At 37.9% G+C, this 27172-nt stretch overlaps 3 protein-coding genes across 4 annotated transcripts in view; 1 reads left to right on the top strand and 2 right to left on the bottom strand.

Annotated features, from left to right (window-relative positions):
* Lrrc66 (leucine rich repeat containing 66) overlaps window positions 1-1875 on the bottom strand; it is a 28519-nt gene extending 26644 nt beyond the window's left edge. Inside the window, exon 1 of the mRNA XM_074042271.1 lies at window positions 1742-1875. The gene's annotated coding sequence lies outside the window, so the exon portion shown is untranslated. The remainder of the gene's footprint in view (window positions 1-1741) is intronic.
* Window positions 3-18052, bottom strand: Sgcb (sarcoglycan beta). 2 transcript variants are annotated; one of them, XM_020165352.2, is made up of 6 exons: window positions 17958-18052; window positions 11824-12033; window positions 8362-8547; window positions 7494-7685; window positions 7055-7186; window positions 3-5334 (listed from the first exon to the last, which is right to left on the bottom strand). In XM_020165352.2, the coding sequence occupies exons 1-6, from the start codon at window positions 17994-17996 to the stop codon at window positions 5131-5133; spliced, it is 963 nt and encodes a 320-aa protein (XP_020020941.1). In that variant the 5' UTR covers window positions 17997-18052; the 3' UTR covers window positions 3-5130. The 2 variants fall into 2 exon arrangements, with proteins under 2 accessions (XP_020020941.1, XP_073898373.1); XM_074042272.1 differs by having other exon boundaries at window positions 17889-18032.
* Window positions 18053-18133: 81 nt separating this feature from the next.
* The window catches only part of Spata18 (spermatogenesis associated 18), a 64917-nt gene continuing 55878 nt past the window's right edge, over window positions 18134-27172 (top strand). The window contains exons 1-2 of the mRNA XM_074042268.1: window positions 18134-18348; window positions 18682-18814. The gene's annotated coding sequence lies outside the window, so the exon portion shown is untranslated. The remainder of the gene's footprint in view (window positions 18349-18681; window positions 18815-27172) is intronic.

Here is a 27172-nt window from a genome sequence, read left to right as displayed (position 1 = left end):
GAAACAATTTGATTTTTCTTTTATTACCCAAAAGAACAACAAGCTTTGCCTTTGTGGCTTTGAGGACTTTTCAAATCATTTAAATACATACAATGTAAATAAAATGAGTCAAAAAAGGACACTCTGCCTCAGAACCATGAAGATGTAATAAGATACAGAAACATTATCTTTTTCACCAAAATACTTGAGAAGCGACTGTAAGTTTTAAAACAAGTACATACAAATGATAGGCTGAATGCATATACAAAAATTTTAAAAGAAAATGGATTTTTGTGATTTACTGTAAATTTTATTTTAAAAAAAGCAATGCATATACAAATAATTACATGGCAAGTTTACAAGGTGTTCCTTCCTTTTTGGCCTAACAGCACCCCTTCTAGTTTTCATCACTAGTCTGAAATGCTAGAACGGTTTCATTGATCTTCCTGCCTCTTCACTTTGTCTCAATCCCAGATAATTCCAAGGTACTATTTTCCCATAATACTATTTTCCTTATGTACTGCCCTCATTCAAAATCGTCAAAGGGCTCCTATTGCCTATAGTCCAAATTCTTCAGGTTGGCATTCAAAGCTTCACATTATCTAGCTAACCTTATGAACTAAACTTGCTAAGTTCACATGGAATAACTGCAAGGTGTGGCCTGAGCAAAAAACAATGTCTCTCATTCTAAAATTAGCTTTTAGTTCATTCCCAATTCCAAGCTCAATGCCTTTCCTCTGCAGTCTAAATTCTAATATCCTTCCAAACTCATCTCAGTCTATCGTTTGAGACCCTCTTTCCCACTCTAGCTTCTATTGTGTCTTTAACCTTTCACAAATCTTTCAATATTTATTGAATGAATACATGCTAGTAATATTCAGTTTAACAAGATGTCAATGCTATACTATGCTGTTAGTACTTTTGTGTCTGTTTTGAACATCTTAAAAGATGGTAAGGATCATGACACACACATATATGTTTCCATGTTTTATATTTTAAGTCTATATTCTCACTAGGCTATGCTCTGTTTGCATGAATGAATGCATTAAGTGAAATTCACAATGTAACTTTTAAACATTTGTTTCATACAAGGTCAATTCTCCCATATTTTGAAGGGCACCTAAATTCAAGGCTCTGAACTGGGAGGAGTGATTTATACTGTGCCCTTAATGCAATACTAGAAACGGAATTAATTTGCCACTAGGAAAGATATTTGTTTCTACATTCAAAGCTAAAATCATTATCTATATAACTGTACACCTAGCTAATATAACATTAGCAAAAAATATAGCCATCATAACACATTACTTTGAAGTACTGAAGAGAAAGATATGGCTGAAAAACTTTTTATTAAGAGGACATAAATTAAATATTTTTATTGCCTTATTTTTAAATTGAAGAGATTAATAATGAATAGACTTGAGAGTTTGAAACAGATAAGGCTAATCTCTTATAAAATGAAAGGTATTAATGCATAAAGAAAATTTATTTATATTACATACCAATTTATAGGTACTAGGTAAGAAATCACTAAGAACCCCAGAAGTTCCTAAGGAAACTAGAAACAATAAAATGTAAGCCTTTAAATAGACAAATTCAAGCTGAAGTATGAGGAGGCAGAAATACTGGAGGTATGTGTAAACAGAGACTGACAGAGACAGGGAGAAGGCATTAGAAAGGAAATGAAGAATTCATGCTTCTATAAAGAAAAGATGGAAAGAGGCTACTTTTGGTAATAACTAACGCTGCTTCTGAGGCATACCTTAAGATCCTTAGGTAGTTTTCAAGTAGGTCTATAGCTGAATCAAGTCAGGTGGGGATTTCAGACCTGAGCCCTGGAGGCTCCACCCAGCCTGCCATCACACTAGCTCATGACAAGCCTTCACCCTTTCATCTCCAGGCTCTTGCCAGGGTGACAGTATGCACATTCCTCCCAGACACTGGGGAGAGGCCATCTGTAATGCACCGAGGGTTTGACTAACCAAACTGGGAACATACAACTTTCTAACCCTGATTCCAGAGACTACATAAAGACGGTGTCCCATTCTCAAGACATACTTAAATTCATTATGTTTATGTGATCAAGAGAAATCCCTTAATATCTAACCATTAAAAAAAATTAACAACAAACAAGTTTACAGAACTTTTATTATAAAAAGAGGTCATTAGTAATTATTACAAACTGAATTAACTTAAACTCAAGTTATCAATCTGAAACAGATTTATAGGTTTATTTTTGTATGTAATTTGTAACTTCTGTCCTCTTGATGCTTTTAAGAGATTCCTAAAATTATCAGCATTTCAATGGTCTCTTCTTTGTCAAGTTTAGCACCATAACAGTCTTACTACCTTAGAAAACACTCATTCAAAACTAGGTAGAAGTTCTACCTCTCATCATTAAAACTGTCACACAAAATTTATTTTTTGTTTTCACAAGCAAAAACACTGTAAATATTTAAAATATTTTAAAAATATTGCAGGCAGTCCCTACTTTGTGTTGTTTTGCATTTTTCCCATCTGCCCATTAGTCGATCTTGATAAATCTTGCATTTATTTCTTGTGTCCCCCCACCACTGTAATCATGTCTAGAATATTGTTCTTTAAACCAACGTAATTTGTGCCATTCCCAGGGTCCTGCCTATGTCATTCACCTCCCCAGAGCTGCTGCTGGTTCTATCCGTGGTCAACGCAAGGGACTGAACATACAGCACAAAGAAGCAAATTTTTCTTTTGTGGAAAACTGCCATCTGGTGGTGAGACTGAGTGGCTGAAGCTTCACTGTGAATCAGAATAGGTCAGAGGTAAAATGGGTGTTTTACTTTCCTTATGCTTCTCAGTGAATTTTCCAGGCCTGCATTTCAGTGGAAAAACCACAGATTATGTAAAGATTATCCTAAAACCTGGTTTCTGTAAAAGCATCAAAGTATCTTCTCTTGTCAAAAGTGCTTAATGGAGATGTATCAAAAACACAAGTATTTCTCAAAGAGAAGTAAAAATAGATTATTTCATGAGTTATATTCAATAAATAACACCTTGTAATATAGTGTTGTGAGTTTAGTAAAAATATTTAAAGAAACTTTTAAAACAAATTTAAATAGAACAGACAAGTAATGAATATACGACTTAAAAATCTACTAAGCATCTAAAAAATTCTGATGATTTTTTTCTGAGTATCATTCAGCTATTAATGATATTGAGTACATCCAAATGAGTTCAAATGTCACTACAATTAATGATACTTGAGGTCATAAAGCTCCCTCTCTCTGCATTTAAAAACTGCACTCAGTATTAGGTACTTAGTCAATTCTTACATTAGGATAATTTACTGACTTTCTGATCTCTAAGGTAATAGATTTTTAAAATTCTTATTTTACTTTTGAATTATCAAAAATAAAATATAATTTTATTTTTATAATATGAGGGGATTTCATTGTCATAATTCCATATAGGTTTTTCTATCAGAGAGAACTGTGACAATATTGTGTGAATTGTCTTTTGCATTGATCTTCCTATCTAGAAACTTAAAGTAACCAAGGCAGAATACAGCTATAGTTCAGTGCAGGTTGGGCCTCTACTTCCTATTTTATAGTAATCTACTTTGAGGTCCTTACCCCTGATCTTGTGTATATCTCCAGAGTTTTCCTTTCAAATGAAATGTAAAATATGTTAAAAATAAATGGACCTGCAGTTTATAAATAATTACAATGAGATAGTGATGTTAGAAGCAGGGATAAATTCTTATACTTAGTTGAAAATTGTATTAGCTCCTGCGTTAGCACCTTTTAGTACACTGCAGTCTGACTAATTTTTTAGACACAGCACACATTAGAAAGTGTGATACTGATGTGGGGCATTGGAGTAAACACATCAGGCCATTTCTGGACAACAGGACTTGTCTGAGCCTACAGCCTCCTCATTTGCCACTGAACTGCTCCAAGGGCTGAATCTATAAATATTCTGGCATCTCTGTAATCCACTAGGTACTCTCCAGTATGCCAAGGCCCACTGGGTAGAAAATGGGCATATTAACAAGTAGGCCAAGTAGACCTTTCTACAGAATACTTTGGAATTGGCCTAAGATACTTTAAATTCTTTAAGCAAACAGTGACTGGTCTTTTTTTTTTTTTTTTGTCTGACATAAGATTTATCTTCTAACTAGAGTAGCATACCAATTTTGTTTGATTATTACCTGCTTAGGTAAGTTTGCATTACTCTTTTTAAAAAATCTTTCCAGAGTTTTAAATAATTTGAGAATTCAGTGCAGATAGTAAAAAGAACACGGTATCTGGAATCACATACATCAAAATTTGAATCCCAATCCTGATTCGGCTTTTTACTATGTGATTTTAAGCAAGCTTAACTTCTCTGTTCATCAGTTTCCTAATGGGTAGAAATGGGACAATAACACCATTACAGAGTTGCAATGAGAATTAGATATTAAACATGCAATGTCTAGGACAATGCCTAGGAATTAGAAGAGGCTCAATAAATGACAGCTATCATTATTATTTAAAAGTTAAAGCCGAGATTGTGTTTTAATTTCTACCTCACTGTAAACTCAGTATTTACCATTTTCAAATAAACATTCTGTAACACAGTATTTTCTTCTTAGTGTAAAACTAAGCAACCATACTTTCTTACTATCTTACACATGTAAAGTTCCTCAGTGACTTCACTTGCATGGGAGAATATGGCTCAAGATTAATGCACTAAAAACCTGTCTTTCCTTTTAGAGGCCATAAAACAACATGAAACATGGATGGTACATCTTTTAAACATCTCTACTGCATCTATCCCCATTAAATTGCCAAAAGCTCCCTTGTAATGAGTCTGAAGAACTGCTTCAGCCATTTACCCTTTAGACAAGGGATAGGAAACTTTAAAAATACTTCTTTGAAGATTAATTTTGATTTTATTAACGTCTCGTAATTATTTTAGGGAGCTATCATTTGAAGATCAGTGCAACTTAATAAAATGTACTACAATTCAGATGCCAAAATATTTTAAACATCGAGACTACATAATACAGTAGTGCCCTTCCATTAAAATGATTGTTGAGTTATCACAAACTCTGTAAAAACATGATTTGCATGCATACTTAAAAAAAAGTCAAGTCAAGATAAGAACACACTGATGACCTCTGGAGTTCTTCTAATGTGTGCTTCCACAAGGATTGTCTGAGATCTGGCAGCCCATGTTGTGGCTGGTTACTTGCACTTTGAAGAGAGTCCCATCAGCACACATGCAGAGCTTGTAGCGCAGCCAGTCACCACTACCCAACTGGTCTCCACTGGAGGAACTGGGTAGACGGGTTGTGCTGACCATCACAGTTCCATTTAGGATGATGCTGTTTTCCTGGGAGAAGGATAACAATACGATTTATTTACTGCTGCAAATAGGTCTAGAACAAAGTTATTCAACAAAACTTAGTGGAAAATTAGCAAGAAAAGAAGGCAGTGAGAGAGTAATGTTGTGACCAAAACAACTATGGCAATTAAAAAAAGCCCCAAAACTATTGTCAAGATAGGATAAATGCTATAAAGAAAAATAAAGCAAGGTCAGCAGAGAGTGACCAGCTGGGGATTCTATTTTCCACAGGGTTGTCAGAAAAAGCCTCTCTGATAAGGTCACATTCCAACAGAAACTAGAAGTGAGGGAGCAGGCCCCAAGGTAACTGGGGAATGTCACTCCAAGCAGAGGACACAGTGCCTGCAAGGCCCCACAGTGCGGATGTGCCTGGTGTTCTAGGGACCAGTAGGAGGCCAGTGTGGATAAAGCACTGAGGGCGAGGGGACGTCTGACAGGACACGAGACAAGGAAATAAGGGACCAGACCTGTAAATGCAGGTAATAGCCTTTGGAGTCTGGAGTGAGGATATCAAGATTTTATACTTATTAGACTTCAGATGTTTATTAGATATGGAAGTGGAGAGGGTAAGTAGTTTGGAGCAAAGGTTAAGGGAAGAGATCCAAATATGGGAGTCATCAGCTAATAAAGGGTATTTAAAGCAATGGGAGAAAGGTAGTTATAAAGTACTGGAAATGGCTGGTTTGTTATGCAGTGGTAGTACAGGCTGAGTATCCCCTCATCTGACATGCTTGGGACTATAACTGATTCAGATTTCAGAGTTTTGAGGATTTTGGAGTATTTGCATAGATTTTAGTGGTTGATGCTCAATCTGTATACAGAATAAATGTAATTCTTAAGAGACTTTTCAATATTTATTCCAATGCTGCCATCTTGTGGCTATTTAATTTTATTTTCTTTAAATTATTTCTTAAGCAATAAATTCTAGTGTTCTGTTACACAGGATGACTATAGCTAACAATATTTTGTAATGCTTGGTAAGACAAATTTAATTAGCTTTATTTAAGTAGTATATAGCAAATGTTCAAAGAACAGCATTTTGAGCAAGTACGTTCTGACCAGAATTGTGAGCTGGTGTAAAATTTTTGAACATATGCCTCCTGTATATGTATGATAACTGCTAAAGTTCAGATGTAATCTGTGAAGCACGAAGAATATTTCACTTTCAACAGTGACAATAAAGGCAAAAATATTTTTCCTTTGCAGTTAATAACAGATGTCTAAATAAAAATACGTTTTACATATTTACTAATTGTTTTTTCACATCACTTAGATTTGAAACTCAGGAAATATGAAGAATCTTAATTAAAACAACAATTTCAGGGCATGGATATTTTGACCTTCCAGAATTCTCTTTAACAAGGTTTGTTTTATATCTTTCAAAATAACACAAAAAATTTTAATACAAACTAGCAGAAGTAAAAATAAAATTCAGTCATCTGTCATCCTGATACTCCCCGTAGCTAAACATTGTTGGTATTCTGACTTAATTCTTTCAGGTTTTTATAAATATACATACCGCTGAAAAATAAAAAGTTAGATATTGCATGAATTGTTTTTTAACTTTTTTTCTTCACAATACATTTTGAATATCTCTCCACAATAAAAAATATAATTAAATCATTTTTAATAATGTGTACTATTCCACACATGGAGTTATTCATCCAAGAACTTAATATTTCTCTTAAATTCTTAAAAATATACTTACAGCCTTTAACTCCATATTTCCACCCATGTGAAATTCAATGGTTTTTCCCATAATGAACACTCCTTCATTTCCACGCACAATAGCACGCCCATCAACTTTTATATTTAAATCACTGGTAGCATTGCTGGTAATCTAAAAATTAAAAAATAAGTACTGAATGGAGTTTCTAAATTAACATGTGGATTATTACTACAAACACAAAAATAGGAGTTTTAACCAGGAGCTTTGAAAGGAAATTTTTATAGACATGGAAAGTGATATAAAGAGAGCACTTGATAATGCTCACACAAGCTAGCTAATGAGGGATCTTGAATTAACCCTTTCTGGTTCTGGAATGCATCCTTTCATAACAACTGTAAAATTGTAAAACTTTTCTCCTACTTTATAACTTTAGGCTATAATTCTCTCTTATTAGTAAAGTGAAGAAAATAAATCATACCCTTTCAGTAGATGCTTTCTGCACGTTCAAACTTTTCACTCCACTTGGCAAATGAAACTCATGAGTTTCATAATCAGTGCTGAATAAGATATTTTGAGTCCTTGGGTCAAAAAACTGCATGCCAATGTCACTTGTAATAGAAGTTTTGTTCTTTTCTACACTGAGCTTTGTTGTCCCTTGCTGAAAAACAATCTTCAAAGAATATTTTATTGTGAGTATGTTTTCAAAGAATACTGCAACCAAAATTCATGAAGAACATTATTTTAAAAAATTACAACAGTAAACTGACTGCAAATACTCTTGCACCATCCTGTCTTCATTTACTTTAGAGAATAGTTCTTTAAAGTGAAGGTGTATGCATTTACTTGTGACATAGCTGTACAAAAATACTGGTCATAGCTAACACAGGCCAAGGCCTAAGATGGCGAGAAGGTTTTACTCAGTTAAAAGCCTATGTGACCACAGTCACTTGGCCTGTCTTCTCACTGAGTAGAGTGGCATATTCTCTTCCAGATTCCCAGAAAACACATAGTTTTCTAATCAGGGAAGGTGCTTTTTTAATGGTTTCCTCATAGGAGGTAAAAGGGTAATCTAACCAATTTTAAGTAACTATATCTATTAATGCTACCACTGAATATCATTTAGAATATTAACAAAGCACCTAAGTTTAATAGATTATAAAATCAACAATATTAAATGTTGAATATTTATGAATATAGAGTACATTTATAAATACATATAATGAATCCATTAATACTTTTGTGAAGAAGACATCTATTTCCAGTAATCAACTCTAGGTTTTGCAAAGACTTATTCTCTAATACCCCTCTCCCATTCACACCACATTTCAGTTAATGTGGTGACTTACAGGCTGATTGTTGCCAGTGATGACCAAATTTTCATTTCGCCTTCCTCCTACTGTACTCTTATAAAGAGGATGAATAACTCCCATGTCAGATACTTGCTTAAATCGAAGTAGACCACTTTCATGAAACTCCATGCTGTCACAGCCATTTGGTCCAATGCGAATCACAGCCCATATAACAAGTGTTATCTGAAAAAGAGCACAAGCCCACAGTTAATAGGCGGCACACACTTGACACCTGGAAAACAACTAGAAAAGATCACTGCTGAAACATTAAAACCATCCAGAAATGTCTAATCAGTGAGATGAACATTATCAATTAGTTATCTACTTATAAAACATTTTCATTTTTATCAAGGTATTAAATAAAAATAGCTAAGAGTAATGTGCTAAAAGGTCTGTAATAAAGAGCAGTCTCTTATTTTTTCTACCCTCTCCACATCTTGTTCTCCAGGGGCAACCACTTTCAACAATTTTAGCTATTTTGTCTATCTATCTACTTTAGCTATTGTATTCATTTGTCTCCATATTTCTAAATAACGGATGTATAATGTTATTTCTTCATTTTTATAATGTCAAGTTTAGGTTTTATCTATTAATTTCTTATCTTAGCCGGTGAAAACTTTAGCTTATACCTCTTCTTTCCGAATACCAACCTCAAGTTTTGGTTATATCCATGTTGTGTATTTTCAGTATTATGGTCTTGTAAATGTTCTTTGCTGCTAAAACAAACACCAAACTATGACTGTAGTTCCTTTTTTGAGCTCTGTATCTCTGAGAGTTTAATACTTTAATTTTTTTTGCTTAAGAATCTAACTAAATTTCAAACTCTCCAATAGTTTTGTAAATCTCTCCATAAAATGTTTTGTAAGTTCAAGCTTCTCAAATAATGTTTTTCTTTTTTGGGGAAATCTTTCTGGAACCTTCCTGCTCCAATCTGGGCTGATTAGTCTCTGGGCCTCTGTAACTGTGAACTTTCCCTTCACTTCCACGCTGGAATTTTCTTTGGTCTTTCTCCTATGGGAGATACCAGCTTCCTGTATCTGTCTTTAACTTTCTTGGTTTAGTGCTTTCTTTTGGTAACAGTGGCTTAGAAACAATGTAAGAGAAGAGAAAATTTTTGGAGTATGTGCATGGCAAAAATGTCTTTTCATAATCCCTCACATTTGACTGACAGTCTGGCTAAATATAAATTTCTAGGCTTGAAATTGTTCTTTCTGAACTTTGGCTTTAGGGTCTTCTAGTTTCCAATGCTACATTTGAGAAGTCCAATACCAATCTGATTTTGTATTCTTTAAACACAACCAGTTTTTCCCATTTCTAGATTTTGGAATCTTTTTTTATTCTTGGTTTTCTTAAATTTCACAGTAATGGCCTGAATGTCTTTTTTTTTTCCCCAATCTGCTCTACAGAATTTTTGATTTTTTTTTTTTTTTTTTTGGTAACTTTCTCTCCAGTGTTTTCTCTAGCCTCACTTTCTGAATTTCCTATTAAGAGAAAGATCCCAGATTGATTCTTTAACTTTGATGAACTTTCTGGAAGAGCTGCTTTTATTTATTTTCCAATATTCATCCATCTCATTCATCCTCCTGTGTGTTTATTTCTATGAATTCTTCCTTATTCTTTAAACATTCCTTTTAAATGGCATGCTATTCTTATTTCTTGGATAAAATTCCCTCCTCTTTCTCTGAAGGTGTTGACTAGATTTTCTGTCGATCTTTGCATTTTCTTTACCTCGAGTTTCACTTTGCCCATGGTTTAAGTGTTTTGCTCTCTTATCATTTTCAACCTTTATAGCTTTCCTCAAAAATCTATGAACCCCTTCCTTGCTTAGTGTTCATACTTAACAGTGATGATGTAAAAGGTCCACATAAAGTTCTGTATGTGGAATGGTGGTTATGACTTGCAGGCTTCACCATAGAGAGAACAATGGACTTTTTCACTGGGACCTGCTAAAATGTTATAATCTCACTTCTTTTCTCTAGGTACTTCAGTTCCCCAGAGAGGGCTCTTCTATCTCTTGCATGCGACCAGAGAAGCTGGAGATAGAGAAGGACAAGGGAGGGGGGTTAGGAGCCTAAGTGTTCAGCATTCAGACTGCCCTGCTTTTAGGATGGAAAGCCATGGTACCCACCTTTGAATAAAGGAAACCAGCAGAAAGAACCTTGCCTGGTATAGGGCATCCAAATTCACACTGATTTGGGGTGAGGTTAGGAGGAGAAGTGGCCTAACTGAAAGTGGAGTGGCCCAGACATCTTGCTACTACAACACACACACACACACACACACACACACACACACACACACACACACACACACACACACACACACACACACACACACAGTCTCCGCTCTCTGAGAAATTATTTGCCATTCTTCTGTAGTCATCATACATCATGGTTCAGGACTTCAGCAGTTTTCCACATTCTCTTCAAAGATATTTGTGTTTCCTGACATTGTCACTTTGGAATGAGCTTTTTAAGAGAGAGGATAGAAACATCTTTATTCTGCCATCTTAACCAAAAGTCTCCAACAAAACTAATTTGTAAGATTAAATAAATTCAGAATATGTACTCCTAGTAAAGCTATTAATGGTACCCACTATAATATGTGTTAATACCAGCTCTTGCTGACTTTAATGAAGAATCAGACAAAAAGCATTTTGGCTGTACATAAAATACAAAACTGCTGGAGATCATCAGAAGAAAAAAATAACATAAATGGAATTTTTAAAGTTTTAGGTGGGCTTAGGAGGGCAAGCTGCCTGCTTGCTGGTTAGATTCAAACTGCAGTTTGAAACTTTCAAAGTTCTGTGTTCACAAGCAGTCTTAGATTTACCAATAATCACTCTCTAAAAATATCCATTTACACACATAACAGAGGGTTTCAAACATATCCTTTAGAGAGTCACAATCTGAAATTAAAAATCCTCTTCTTATGCCAGCTCCCTAGCCTATGAGATACTTTCATTCTTGACAACAGGGACTTAGGACCACAAAATACAAACTTTTACTGCCATCAAAGAGTTTATAATTTTAAAATCTAGCTGAGGAGGCAAAACAAAGTATAAAAAATGCTGAATGAAAGCATGGCAAAATTCTCCTCTATTGAGTTGACTCTGCCTTCATTAAAAGTTAAGTCCTTTAATGGGAACATCAACATTTTTTCTAAGTAAGATTAATCTGTGAGAATATCAGCCTACTAGAATTTTAAAATTTTATGATCTATTCATTTATTTTTGCAGTGCTTGAGATCAAAGTTTACTAGGTTTTTGTTTAATACAAAAAGTATTAACTAAAATCCAAATAGAAGACAAAATCCTATAGAAGACAAAAAATGTATATAAAAGCAGAAAATAAGACAGCACCAAAAGAAATTACAGAAACAAAGTTCATGATATCATTGTAAAAAAGATGAAAAATTCCCCATGGTAATTAAAAAGAGTATTCTGCATCGGATACTCACAATTAAATTGATGACAGCTAGGATAAACAAGAGGATAACCACACAGATGGCTAAACTGCCCTTTCTCCCCCTCAATCCCGTTTTATGAAGACGATCTTCATCAATTGGAATATATCCAGCTTTAAAGTTACTATTGTGCTCTTTATTAACGTTTCTTCTCTCCACAGCCTTCTCACGCATGGATTTCTTTACAGGCCCATTGGAACTTTGCTGAAAATGAAAAGCAATTGAACAATTATACATTTTTGATGTACTTATTAAGATCAAATTCCTAATTAAACAAAGCTGAACTGGTTACTGATATGTTTCACTAATAACCTGCAAGTCACACTGAGTTGTGGGCTTTAAGTAAAGACTTTACTTATGAGGGATTGCACACAAAAACCTGCAGGGCAACTATTTGGTAGCATATTTCTCTTTCTGCTTTGAATATGGCTGACATAGTTTGCTACTTATAAATCCACTGAATAAAGTGTGGACTGGGGAGTTGTGTGTGTGGAGGGGGAGGAGCGTCAAGTGAACACTTTCAGGGTTGGAACAACAGACACATTTTCAGAATAATGCTATATGACCATATGTCATGATATCATTACTCTAAGGGCTAATGGAATGCTTGCTTGAATATACCTGTTTTTGAATTTTTTCAGTTTTAACTGCTAATATGGTAAATACCAATGGATATAACCACATAAGCAAAGCTCTTTGAGATTCTCAGTAGCTTTTAAGAGTATAAAGAGAAGCTGGGACCAAAAAATGAGAACCTCTCACCTAAACTCTGGTTGAATGTCGTATTAGGTAATAAACTTATATAACACAAGCACAAAACAAATGGGAAGAAATGGATACTGCCTAACTTACATATTTTTCAGAGCTCTGAGAAAACTCAGTTATTGAAGGTGTACATAATTATGCTTAGACACTAATACCATATATTGGAACACAAAAAACAGAGGACAGGATCCTTATCCATTAAGTATTACAGATCTGATTTGTGAATGTAAAATAATGTAATAAAGCACTCTGTATATTCAGATGCCAGAATAAACAACATAGACAAAACATGCTGCAGAGTTTAAATGGAAGAGTCAGGATGACCTGGAGTTTTAGGGAAACAGGGAAAAGTAAGTGGGTTAGATCTGGCAATGCTGGGAGAATAAAACTGGAAAAGTGAGGCCAAGTTGAGAAAGTTCTTATACAATAGATACGTTTGAACTACTTTTGCTAAAAGCTCTGACTCCTCTCTTGGGCCTGCAAATGTCCAAAGTTTAATTTACCTAAGGGAGAAGAAAAGCTTTCATCTCTACCTCCATTTTGCATCTTCTTTGCTTTGACATATTTCTCTCTGCATTTCTCACCTTGCAGCCATCCTTGGAAGGCCAAGGACGGGCAGGACAGATTTAACATCTTTACAAGGAGGGATAAGAGGGACAAAATAAACTATCCTAAGGAAAGGAACAACACAGTCTCAGCAGGACAGACTACCCACCAGGCAAAAATAACTTATGACCAGATTGCTCCCCTCAAGTAACGACTTTGCTCTTTAATAATTATGCATACCTTTTGCCCTCTGCCCCAATTCTTTCATGTTTAAATCTAATGCTCATGTCTGTATCCTAGAACATGAGCTGAAGTACTTACTTTGCTTCTTCCCACAGCATGACTGCACTGCTAAGAAATCTCCTTTCTTTGCCCTTCACTACTACTCATCTCTTTATATGGTGTGTTGGCTGAACAGCTGAACTAAACATGTGGAACCCCCGGAGTTGGGCCTGTGTTGTAGAAATCTGGTTATACTTAGATATCAGAGTACAGACTCTAATCTTTATGTTCTGTTTAATTGGAAGGTTTTTGAGCAGGAATGACATATGCTCAGCAGTTAAATTTTAGATGGGCATTTGTAGGTTAGGGCAGAGGAATATCAGTAAATAGGCTATTGGGGATGTTGTGGTAATGGGGGTTTGAGGTAAGGAGGGACTAACTAAGATGGAATAAAAAAGAAGATTTAAGAGAAATCTATAGTGATATCCAAAAAAAAAAACACCTTATTTTTACTGAACAGTGATTAGTTAAGAGGAATGAAGAAGAGAGAAGAATCTACACAGTCACATTTGAATTAAATAAAAAATACTATGTGCCTGGAAGACAACTGGAACCTTGAGACTACATATAAGGTCATTCAGGGCTGGCATACAGATTTGAGAGTCCTCAACCTACAGGTAATTAAAACTATAAGACCACCTTGGTTCACTGTGAAAAACAGTATTGAAGGAAGATAAGAGCTAAGGATGCAGTGTAGTTTTGGGAAACTAAATGTGTAGGAAAACTGGAAAATGAGATACAATAAGAAAGCCAAGGATGTGTACTATTGTTGATCTTTTCAAAAAGTGTCTTAGTGACTGACCTTCAAAGATAAATCTTGAGTAGCAAATTGATAAGGAGAGAACAGACAGTCCTGAAAAGATGCCCATAAGCATGTATCTATTTTCAAGTTCAAAAGGATGAAAAAGGGAGAAAATTATAGCTAAAGAATTATGAATTGTTAGAGGAAAGGTATGTTTTAGTCTCTTCCCCCCTCTCCCAACTTGGGGAAATGTCTGTATGTTTGACAGCAGAGGGGGAAAAAGCCAAGGGCAATTGTTAACAGTTTGGAGCTTAGGTGTCCCCTAAATGTCCAGGTGGGAAAGGTTTGGTCCCCAGCTTACCAATATTGGCAGGTGGAGAAGGCTTTTAAGGTGGGCTCTAGAGGGAGGTCTTTTAAGTGATTACGGGCAGGTTTCTGGCCCCTTCCTTTTTCTCTCACTTCTGGCCACAAGGTGAGCAATTTTGTTCCATCATGCATGCAATCCCATCATGGCGTGCTACCTCACCTGAGGCCTAAAAGGAATGGGGCAACTGGTATTGGACTGGAACTTCTGAAACTGTGAGCCAAATAACCATTTTTTCTTATAAGCTTATCATCTCTGGTATTTGTTATAACAGAAAGCTGCCTAACACGGCAGCAAAAACCAAAGCTCTCAGAGCCAGAAGAGCATAAGTGGGAAACAAGACCTTTCAGAAGGCAGGAAAGAAAGCAATCTAGAACACTAGAGAAAAGAATAATCCTAAAGGGTAGGGTTCCATTTCATGTGAAACTTGATGGAAAAGATTAACATCAAGTAAGGGAAACATTCTTTTTCCAATGGATGTAAAAGGCAAGGCCACTCCGCTAAGAAATAGTGGAGAAGGTAACTGTAATCTCAGTGTAGTAGCATGAGCAGTAGACTGAAGGCTTATGGAAAATGGAAAAAGACCATTTTGAGTAATGTGGCAGATAAAAACTTAAAATTTTCAGAGTGGTTGGGAAGGCTCTAACCACAATCTACTCTACAATTTTATAATAAAACAGATTGCTGAAAACAGTTGTGTAAATTGTGTACTGTGTGAGGCTGCAACATTTAAGAGGATACATGATACTGCAGACTGTCTAGAGGTACATATATACTTAGATTATTTTTCAGGCAAAAGCAGTAAAATACTTTTAAGAAAAAGGTGTTCTCTTCTAATTTACATAGACACAGTATGGTCTTGTGACAGCCTTAATAGGCAAGCAACTTAAAAGTCTTAAGCAGAGTTTGAATGTAGGTTCATATAAAATTATCCTGGGTGACATCCTTTACTTTCTCCACCAATTCACATTCATTATCTTCAATTTGATGAATTTAATATTTACTGAATAGTTGTCGCATGTCAGGGACTCCAAACTGATAAGACATAAGGCCATTCTTCAAGAAGCTTATTTACAGGCTGGTGGGGTAAGACAAGGTCACTAGCAATTACAGTGCAATGTAAATGCTGTGGAAAAGCAGTGCATACACCAAAAGAGAAGAGAAATGTAACCCTATTAAGGGGTAGGAGCTTCCCACAGTGACAGTTTCTAAGACAAGCTGAGGTTTGAGTTGAATGTTGAAGGATGGATAGGAATTAGCCGGGCAAGAGTACAAAGGGTATTCTAGGCAAAGGGAACAGCATGAATACCATGAGTAGAAGTTGTCTCTGGGGAAAATAATTTTGGTAGTGAATGGAGAGGACAGATATAGGAATGAGTCAAAAATGTGAGAGATGTGCTTAGGGCCCAGTAAATGACAGTAAGTACCACTGCAAGAAGGATGGACTTTGTGCTGAAGGCACTGGGAACTACTGGAGAATTTAAAAAGGTTAGTGATACAAGTTAGAGTTACACTAAAGCAAATGCCAAAAATGAGCTGCACTGGAATAGCAAAGCAGGAGCTTCCTCTGACAGTGACTTTGACTTCCTCTGAGCCTTGACTTTGGCAATGGAAAGACTGGGAAGACTTAAAATGACTGGATGTGAGTGTGACACAGAGAGGTCTAAGATGACTTCCAAGCAGGATCAGCTACACAATTTGTGGAGTCCAGAGCAAAAATAAATGTGGCGCTCCTTGTTCAAACATCCAATATGGATTTCTTCTGGGCTCCCTAAGCCAGCCCTGCTCCTAAGTTTCTGACTAGATTAACTAAGTAAATGGATTGCTGTAGCATCCCCCCACCAGCTTTCTTTGGGGGGTTTTAGGGTATTGGTATTTGAACTCAGGGCCTCATACTTGTTAAGCAGGCACTCTTCCACTTGAGCCACACCTCTAGTCCCTTTTGCTTTTGTTATTTTTCAGATAGGGTCTCATGCTTTTTGCCTGGCTATCATCTTCTTACCTATACCCCGACTAGTTGGGCTTACAGGTGTACACCACCACACCTGGCTGTTGTAGCCCTTTAATAGTAAATAGCATGCAGTCCCAATTTTGAACATATTTGAGTCTCAGGTGCCTGTGGAACGTCAAGGTTGAAGACCTAAATGCATTGATTTGAAGTGGAGTTTGAGGAATGGATTGTGTTGCCAAGCTTATGTGTACAGCATGAACAAAACCTCAAGACTCCCAAGAACTCAACAGGTATGACATAGATAGTATAGGAATCATCTGACACAGATGTTGATTAAGTTAGAAGAGAAACCAGAGAAGCCAAGGAGCAATTTTAATTTGAACAACTCCAGGCTTTGTCTCCTTTGGGTTTCACTCATTGCTTTATGTTTTATGGTTGTAATTCTACAGTTTGCCTATTGTCTTCAGCTGATTTTTCTGCATCTATTTTGTAGTTCGATTTCAAGGTCCTTAAAGGCAGAATTCATGTCATTTTTTCTGTCCCTTAGAATGAGTTCTCCTGGAACATACAATAACAGGTCTCCAAAACGTCAATCACCTAAGAAAATATTCCAAAAGTCAAAAAGAATGTTGGCAACATAGCTCATTTACTTTTCTCAACAGTGTTAAAGAATGAGGCCTTTTCAACAGAAAGCATCGTATCAGTTATTTTTATAGAGGGACAAGAGATGAGAAGTGTCTCTGAAAACTATTTTTATTATAACAAACCACTCTATCTGTATAGACATGTACATACTCAAATTCACACACAGAGATGCACGAATGCATGTGCATTAGTATACCTTGATTGGAGGGGATAGCTTTTAAACTATTCCAAGTTACAAGTTTACAACACAATCAGGAAACACTTGATAATGCATTTAAAAGGTGATTTAAAACCCACTGCTCAAGAGTTTTATACTGGTGACTAAATCTGCAACGCACAAAGCAGGAGGGGAAATCTGGGATGTCTGCATATAGAGGATGGCAAAAACACGACGTGAACACAACCGCACACCCAGACAACAGATGACCATTTCTTGGCGGGTGTCAGGGGAGCCTCAGGCCGGGCTGAGGTTATTTTTATCCGCATCTTTGCTGGCAGCGAAGCGGGGCACGTCCCGGCGGGCACCGTCACCTCCCGGCCCCTCAGGACAGTGAGTGACCGCTGTCCAGTCCCGCCGAGGGATGGTGGGGCCAGGCAGAGGGCCGCGGCTGGCTGTCTCGCTCTCCCGGGCCGGGTAGCTCCTGCCTGGGGTGCCGCCCGGCCTTGGCCAGCATCCCGGCTGCGGACAACTCCCGCCGCCCTGCCCCGCCCCGCCCCGTGAGCTGGGCCGCCGCTGGCCCTCGCGCCCTGACCCAGGCGCCTACCGCGGTTCCACCGGCAGGACCCGGCCTCCCCTGCTCCTCCAGCCCTCGGCCGCGGCGGGACTCACAGACCTGCTCGGCAGCCGCCGTCGCCGCCGCTGCCGCCGCCATCTTCCCGCGCCCGGAGTGCGCCGCACCGCGCCTTCCCCGCCCGGCCTCGCCCCACATCTGCGCCTGCGCCGCGCTGGAGGCGGGGCTCACACCAGGCCCTGGCTCCGCCCCCGCCCCGCCCTGGGGGAGGAGTTCAGAGCCCCGCGGGGGTTGCTGGCGCGCGGGACCGTAAACTGCGCAGCCGCCAAGGGTAGTCAGCGATTCCACGAGCCCCCCGGTCATCACCCCCAGAAAGGGCACCTGAAAGTACAGGACACCCCTCTCCGCTTTCACCACCCCATCATGGAGGGCTAATGCCATCCCGAGCTGCGACGCCCTCCTTGCCTCACAGGCCAGGACCTCCCTGGCTACGGTGCGAAGGGGCTACACCCAGGGTACTCCTGGGCAGGCAAGGGGCGGTGTAACGCGGGCAGAAGTTAACAGCTGTTGAATAGGCCGCTAAAATCTTGAAAACAGCCCCCCAGAGAGGACACCAAGTGGCTTTAGAGCTGCTTCTTAACTGTGAAGGGCCTAGGAAATCTGGGGCTTCTATGGTAGGGGATTGTCCATACAGGGTGGGAAATCGTGTTGAGCACGTATATCCTTAGGACCTAATTTAACAGACATTTACTGCACACCAGGTACAACTGACTTGAGTACACATTTGTTGTTTTCTGTCCTTAATAAAATCCAATAATTCTTTCAGATGAAAGAAAATTTAGTGAAGAGAGGAACAACCAAGGTTGAAGAGTTGTTTCTTCCTCATGCAGTGAAGGACTTCAAGAAAGCACCATCAGGCCCCAAGCTACCTAGCTCAGCAGGAAAATTCCTTTCTCCAGGTACTCTGTCAGTTTTGCTTTTTGATAACTGGACTGGTTATCTCACTGCTCTGCCAACTTTACATTAAAGGCTTATTGTGAAGTTTAAATTAGATAATCTGTCACATAAATGCCTCCTAACCTTTTTCCATTCTCTTCCCTGATTTTGGTTAAGGTCATGTTGTGAGCAAGCTATATCATAAATGTAGACTGACATGCTTGTGTTTTTCTACCATGTCAAAATTTAGTGAATAAATCCACAAACTACATCAATTTTATTGGCTTTAATTTGCTAAGTACTACTGAGTTCACTTGATAGCCATAAGCCACTGGCACTACAAGTTCTATATTCCAATCGCAATCACTAATATTAACTCTCAGATTACACATTACGATTCACACAATAGGTTACAGAATGAATAAAAGGCTGTGTGTGTGTGTGTGTGTGTGTGTGGTACTGGGGGTTGAATTCAGGGCCTTGAGCTTGCTAGACAGGTGCTCTGCCAATATGAAAGGGTGAAAGAGGCTGTAGTTTAGAGGAGTTATACTGAAGGCAGAGGCAGAGGGCTGATATGATGCAAAGAAAAGTCTCTGTAGGGAACCAGATGAGTTTTAAGAACTGCAAGTGCAAATCTCAAGGCACAGAACAGAACTCAAGGTACAGACTTGTCAAATGCAGCCCCAGGTGTCATGGGTATCAGTTCGAAGTGGACTGTGTGTCATGGCAGGAGAAACTGCACCTAGGCTGGAGGCCAGGGACAGAGGCAGAGGTCCTTCACTTGGCAGTTTTCCTGGATGAGGCTCATGACAGGTGACTGGGTAACAGGTCAGTGTGCCTCCCACATCTCAGCTTTGGTGTGCCCCTCTTTTATAGTCCCAGACGAGTAGGTTACATTTGTGGTGATAATAAGTTCATGTGTCTAGTGTTTCTGATATGATTTGATATATTTACAGATATACTTGTTTATTGACAAAAGTAATCAGTGTGCACATCATGGTTGCTGGCAGACTGTAGTTTACTTGTATAAACAAGATGTAGAGTCATTCCATTCTCTTTATATTGAAAAATGGAGTGGCTTATGTCAAAACTGTTGCTTTATCAAATGGAATAATTCAAGGATAGGCACAGCATAAAGCTGATGTTCTGTACAACAGAGAAAGCCCATCTGGTCATCAATCTGCATATATTCTTTGTCAAATTCTGGAACCCTCTGACTCACATCTCAAGGCTTGCTCCTGTATTGGTCTCTGGGACAAACATGCATTTTAGGCAAGAAGATTATAAATAATAACCCAAGCCCCTGGGCGGTAGCAGTGTCTCTGTGTTAGTAGTCTGGTTCTGGTCTCATTTATCAATTCATTTAACTGGGCTTTTGACTAACCCTAGGTTCCTGTTTTCAAATCCAGTAAGGTAGTTCTTAATTCCTATGCTTTGCTTTCTTTTTCCTCTGCTTGGAAAGTCTTTCTCTTTTTCATTGGCAGATGTGCTTTTTATTTATCCTCAAGAATCCATCCAAATTTTATATTCTCTTCAAAGCCTTCTGAGACTCTCATGGGCTGTTTTAGGTGCTCTGGTCCTTAACTCTGTTTCTAACCTGTGTAATGCTTCAGATTGCATTGTATTAAAGGTCTTTGTCTCATCCTTTTATCCCCAATGCCTGACAAAGCAATGAAAATTATTAAATGTATCTGAAATCTGCCTGTTATTCCAGTTTCTAATACTACAATCCCTGCCTTGATTTTGCAATCTCAGTCACTTAGGTACTGAGATACCTGATAATGGATTTTCTTGAGGCCAAGTGCCCCACTAGCTAGCTGTCTGAAGATGATCTTCCCTTGGATTCCTCATTGTTGACCTCCATCACTGACAGGATACCCAGTATTCTTCTTGATGCCAATTTCTGTCCTTTTAAAAGAGATCCAGTTCACTCATGCAACCACGACTTTAACGTGAGTCATTCCCAATTGTATTATCTTCCAACTTTTTTCTCCAAATAATGATAGTTAGAGACTGTGGTGTGCCTGGCAATGTCTTTAATTCTCTTAGCAGTCTTATGATATAGTCTCTATTTTACAAATGAACAAATCAAAGCTTACAGAGGTTAAATGGCTGACCATGTTTTCACCTAATAAAGAGCCAGGACTGAACCTAGGTTCATCTGACTAAAGTCTTCACTTCTGCATTTCATTTTGCTACTTTTGGAAGTACAAATCAGAGCTTCTAGGGTTGGTATATGAGTCAGATCATAAAGACATTTATTCCTTCATTCACTTTGTAGTGGATTGAATAGTGTCCCCCCATCCAAAAGATGCACACAAGTCACACCCTCAGTGTCCTTGAATGGGGAAATAGGGTTATACCTCTCCAACTTCTACCTTCTGTAAGGACCAACCTCACTCCCACCTCCTGACAACTATAGCCAATCTTCTGGCTTTTCCTCTTAATTGTTATTGCTCCAATTTGCTATGAAACCCACTTGATACTTAATATATATTGCATGCCATTTAATTTTTCATGCACATAGTTTACTCCTAACTAGACTGTGAGTTCCTTAAAAACCGGAGGCAATAATATTCTATACTGCTCTAAGTACTGAACATACCAAATACATAACATAATAAATAATTTTGATGAGTATAATTGGATTTTTTTTATTGGGTAAAAAATGTTACTAGCACCTCCATATCTCTGCCATGTGTCCCTCTAATACATTCTACACTGTACCCCAGAGAAAGACCTCATTATCCCTTATCACTCTGTCTCTACTAAGTGCACTTTTGGGGTCCAACTCCACTCCCTCCAAGCTTAACCTCTAGGACCTCCAACGTGATATTAAAAAAAAAAAAGAGATCCAATTTATGCCATCACTCATTGTAGCCCTTAACTACCTCCCCTCTGCCTATGAAATAAGGATCAATTTTTGAAGCCTGATACGGATATGCAGGACTTCGCATAACTGACCCCAGGACTTTCCTGTCAGGCTTGTCTGTCATAGTCTGATTCCTCTGTAGTCACCCTGGACTAGTATGCATCGTCGCTTAACTCTCCATTCAGTTTTATGCCTTATAGCTTTGATTCCTCCTGTTTCCACTTTCTTTTCTCTTCCTGATATACTCCTCGCTATCTTTCCAGAACTGACTTTACATGTCACCTTCTTCTCCAGCTTTCCCTGTTCCTTTCTTCAAGAGAATAGGAAAGGAAGTAAGGGAAAAGTCACTGTTTCCATAGTTTTGTATCTATTCTGTTAGAACTTGTCACACTAAACTATGGTTATTATATCTCTTGACCAGATCGTGAGATCCTAAGAAGCAGGAACTCAGTTTGACTTTGCCTTATGTTTAAGGAAGATGGTTGTGTTATAGTAGAAATCCAGTAAGTGTGTATTAAATGTGTGAAAAGGATCCATTTCAACATTACCCATCCTAGGAACTGCCCTAATGCTGTTCCATTGTGCCTCTCAGGTGCTTAAAGGTGTTTACCAGGTCCACCATTCCCTCTGCTCCTCTGCAGTATGCTAATGTGTCCTGAGCTCGCTTCTTCCATGGCCATTTTCACAGAGCCATATATTTGGCATTGCATTTAGCTAGCAGGGCTGAAAAGTTTGAGGGCAGAGATGCCTTCTTTATTGAACTAAGTATAATGGAAACCTAGGTAGAGATAGGAGGGATATTCAGGTAAATATCACACTACTTGTACCTTAGTTTTTCCTTCTTTGTATTTGTTGTAAATGTTGAATAGTTTCTTTATGTGCTAAGATGATAGTTTTCCTCTTGTTTTTTGGAGTTTAAGCAATAGTGGACATAATGTAATTTTACAGGAAAATTCTGATCTGATGTTTTGAGCTGAAAATGCTGCCCAGTGGGGGAACTTGCCTCCAGCTCATATCCTAACCAATTAGTTTTTCCTTCAGTTCAGTGGTTTTTTTTTTTTTTTTGGTGGTGGTGTTCTACTTTTCTATCAATGAAAAGAGAACAAAAAGGACAAAATGAAGCTCCTGAAATGAAAATGGAGACCACTCATGTTAGAGAAACATCGACAGAGGTAGGAAGGATATTTAGGTAAATATCATACATATTATACCTACTTTAAGTGGTCAAGGAAGTGTTTTGTCACCTACAAGAACAAAGTTACCTCTGGATGCAAAATGTGTTAGTATATCACCAATGAATACTGTATTTAAAAGCAGCCTCATTCAAGTGGTCAACAAAAGCTAGAGGATTTTCTTCAAATAGCAATACAGACTCTGACCCAAAGAAACAAAGACAGCAGTGGGACAAGAATAGCATGGCACACCCAGAAGAGGATCGGGGCCCTGAGTTTCCAGGCCAGAACAGAGACTATGCTTATAGCCACACTGACCAAGAGTTTGCACCTGTTCTAGTGAGGAAGCACTGGAAACCACCATCCCACTGTATATACTTATAATTTATTGCATGTATTTATGTTTAGTGTAGTGAAAACAAATATGCATTGCTCTCACTTCACTGAGTACATTTGGATAATCTTGTGTTAGCTTCTTAACATTGCAAAAATTCTTCCAGCTGACTGACATAGGTAAAATTCAGAGTGGATAAAAATAAGCCTTTCAGAAAGCCTATGCCATTTAGATGCTTGACACATTGTATTTTTAGACTAAATGGCTTCTGGCTGAGTGGTAGGATTGATACCATAAGAACTGCCAACTGTTGAATCTGCCTTTTTCTGCCTGGATGGTATTATGACATCAGATACAAAGCGGCCGACCATTCCCTTCCTCTCTCCCTCCCTCTTTTCCTCCCTCCCTTCCTTCCCTTCCTCCCTTTTTTCCTCTCTCCCTCCCTTTCCCTTCTCTTTTCACTATTTTTCTCATGAGTTGGTTGTTCTGCTGAATAAGCCTCTGTCCTTTCCTTAAAGAAGCTCAGGCTTATATAGGAGGCAGACAAATAAGTTTATTTTATAGTGTGATAATTGCTACAGCATCCAAAAGCTGAGAGAAGGGAAAAGTTAGAGAAAAGCATAAAGAAGGAAGTAATGTGCCGTGGTGGGGTAGGGGGACTGGAGAGTTAGTGATTGTCAGTTTGAGCTGGGTTAAAATTTATTAAAAGTGCAACTGTGGAGAAATGCCTTGTTTGGATGTTTGGGATATTAGTTATCTCAGCAAGACTGCAGAATGATTGTACTCAAAAAAGGTGCTAAACTTGTGGTGATTGGCTAATGCTCTCAGAATAGCTGTGAACTAAAAATGGAAATAATGAGCAAGATTTGCTCAATTCTGGGCTTACCTAGTATGTTAAAACAGCAAGAGATCTTAGAGCTTTTTTAGTCCATGCTTTTTATTTTATAGATGAAAAATTATGGCTCAGAATGAATAAAGACTTACATAAAGTCATTAGAATTCACTAATAAAGGATGAGATAAAGCAAGTTTATCTGCTCCAAGTTTATTGTTCTTAAAACTTCTCTAAAAAAATCACCTATTTGATGAAATCCTAAAGTAATCAAATTGGGACAAAATTAGAGCATCAAAACATTTATTTAACTAGTGTTTTCTCATATATTAAAACAAGTAGGCTTACCAGCCTTTTAAATAGAATCTTAACTGTGTTGACTGCATGTTTTTGACATAAACACATGGATTGTCTTTATTTTTTTTTCTTTTATTATTTATATGTGCATACAAGGCTTGGGTCATTTCTCCCCCCTGCCCCCACCCCATCCCTTACCACCCACTCCACCCCCTCCCTCTCCTCCCCACCCCCTCAATACCCAGCAGAAACTATTTGCCCTTATTTCTAATTTTGTTGTAGAGAGAGTATAAGCAATAATAGGAAGGAACAAGGGTGTTTACTGGTTGAGATAGGATAGCTATACAGGGAGTTGACTCACATTAATTTCCTGTGCGTGTGTGTTACCTTCTAGGTTAATTCTTTTTGATCTCACCTTTTCTCTAGTTCCTGGTCCCCTTTTCCTATTGGCCTCAGTTGCTTTTAAGGTCTTTAATCAGCAACATAAGACGTTTGCACTCCAAGCTCTTGCTCTCTTAAATTGACGGTGAATAGCGCCCAGGGAAAGCTCTGCAGAGAACAGTATTAAAGGCACGTAGGAAAAATGGCCACTGATTCCTATCGGTGTGCAAGTCCTAAGCTTGTGTCAGGTAGTTCCTTCTGAGAACTAAGGAATAGGGTGTCAATTACTTGGTCTACTCTTTCATGACATGTGCTCAACTCTAATCCCCCTTAAGCATTGTTCAAATGCAGCTTCAAGAAACAGCCATATCAAGATTGTTTCTATACTTTAAAAGAAAGAGCAATTAAAGGTACCTTTCACCTATGTCATACAATAAAAAAGGATAAACACTTTAGAATTGGTACCAGGAAAATGTGTTTCTATTCAAAGAAATGTAATGTGTACTAGAAAAATCAAATAATCCTAATCATAAAGCTATTTTCCTTTCTGCCTTGACTTCCACAAGAAATAAAATGTAAAATGACATTCAGTCTTAGTACATAGGCAGAAATTTAGGGCTTATTTGCTTCTTCCTTTCTTTTTTTTAAGCCAGTATTGGGTTCTTCACTTTGTTTCTTTTTTTTAATTTTTATTTTATTCATATGTGCATACATTGTTTGGGTCATTTCTTCCTCCTTCCCCTGGCCCCTCCCCCCCCACTGCTCCCTCCCTTATCCCCCTTACCCCTCGCTACCAGGCAGAAACTATTCTGCCCTTATCTCTAATTTTGTTGAAGAGAGAGTTTAAGCAATAATAGGAAGGACCAAGGGTTTTTGCTAGTTGAGATAAGAATAGCTATACAGGGAGTTGACTTGCATTGTTTTCCTGTACATGTGTGTTACCTTCTAAGTTAATTCTTCTCGAACTAACCTTTTCTCTAGTTCCTGGTCCCCTTCTCCTATTGGCCTCAGTTGCTTTAAAGTATCTGCTTTAGTTTCTCTGCGTTGAGGGCAACAAATGCTAGCTAGTGTTTTGGGTGTCTTACTTATCCTCATACCTTCCTTGTGTGTTCTTGCTTTTTCATCTGATCAAAGTCCAATTCCTTTGTTGTGTTTGCCCTTGATCTAATGTCCACATATGAGGAAGAACATACAATTTTTGGTCTTTTGGGCCAGGCTAACCTCACGAAGAATGATGTTCTCCAGTTCCATCCATTTACCTGCGAATAATAACATTTCGTTCTTCTTCATGGCTGCATAAAATTCCATTGTGTATAAATACCACATTTTCTTAATCCATTCATCAGTAGTGGGGCATCTTGGCTGTTTCCATAATTTGGCTATTGTGAATAGTGCTGCAATAAACATGGGTGTACAGGTGCCTCTGGAGTAACCTGTGTCCCATTCTTTTGGGTATATTCCTAAGAGTGGTATTGCTGGATCATATAGTAGATCAATGTTTAGATTTTTAAGTAGCCTCTAAATTTTTTTTCAGAGTGGTTGTACTAGTTTACATTCCCACCAACAGTGTAAGAGGGTTCCTTTTTCCCTGCATCCTTGCCAACACCTGTTGTTAGTGGTGTTGCAAATGATGGCTATTCTAACAGGGGTGAGGTAGAATCTTAGTGTGGTTTTAATTTGCATTTCCTTTATTGCTAGAGATGGTGAGCATTTTTTCATGTGTTTTTTGGCCATTTGAATTTCTTCTTTTGAGAAAGTTCTGTTTAGTTCACTTGCCCATTTCTTTATTGGTTCATTAATTTTGTGAGAATTTAGTTTTTTGAGTTCCCTATATATTCTGGTTATCAGTCCTTTGTCTGATGTGTAGCTGGCAAGAGGCTGTCTTTTCTCCATCGTATATTTTTAGCGCCTTTGCCAAAGACAAGTTGGTTATAGTTGTGTGGCTTCATATCTGGGTCCTCTATTCTGTTCCACTGGTCTTCATGTCTGTTTTTGTGCCAGTACCATGGTGTTTTTATTGTTACTGCTTTGTAATATAGTTTGAAGTTGGGTATCATGATACCTCCAGCGTTGTTCTTTTTACTAAGTATTGCCTTGGCTATTCGTGGCCTCTTTGTTTCCGTATAAATTTAACGGCAGATTTTTTAATCTCTTTGATGAATGTCATTGGGATTTTGATGGGAATTGCATTAAACATGTAGATTACTTTTGGGAGTATAGACATTTTTACTATGTTGATTCTACCAATCCATGAGCATGGGAGATCTCTCCACTTTCTATAGTCTTCCTCAGTCTCTTTCTTCAGAAGTGTATAGTTTTCCTTATAGAGGTTGTTCACATCCTTTGTTAGGTTTACACCTAGGTATTTGATTTTTTTGAGGCTATTGTAAATGGAATTGTTTTCATATATTCTTTCTCAGTTTGTTCATTGTTAGTGTATAGAAATGCTGATGATTTTTCTATGTTGATTTTATATCCTGCTACCTTGCTATAG

Source organism: Castor canadensis, chromosome 9 (genome assembly GCF_047511655.1).
Source record: "Castor canadensis chromosome 9, mCasCan1.hap1v2, whole genome shotgun sequence".
NCBI classification, from domain to species: domain Eukaryota; kingdom Metazoa; phylum Chordata; class Mammalia; order Rodentia; family Castoridae; genus Castor; species Castor canadensis.
This window is presented reverse-complemented; position numbering and strand designations above follow the sequence as displayed.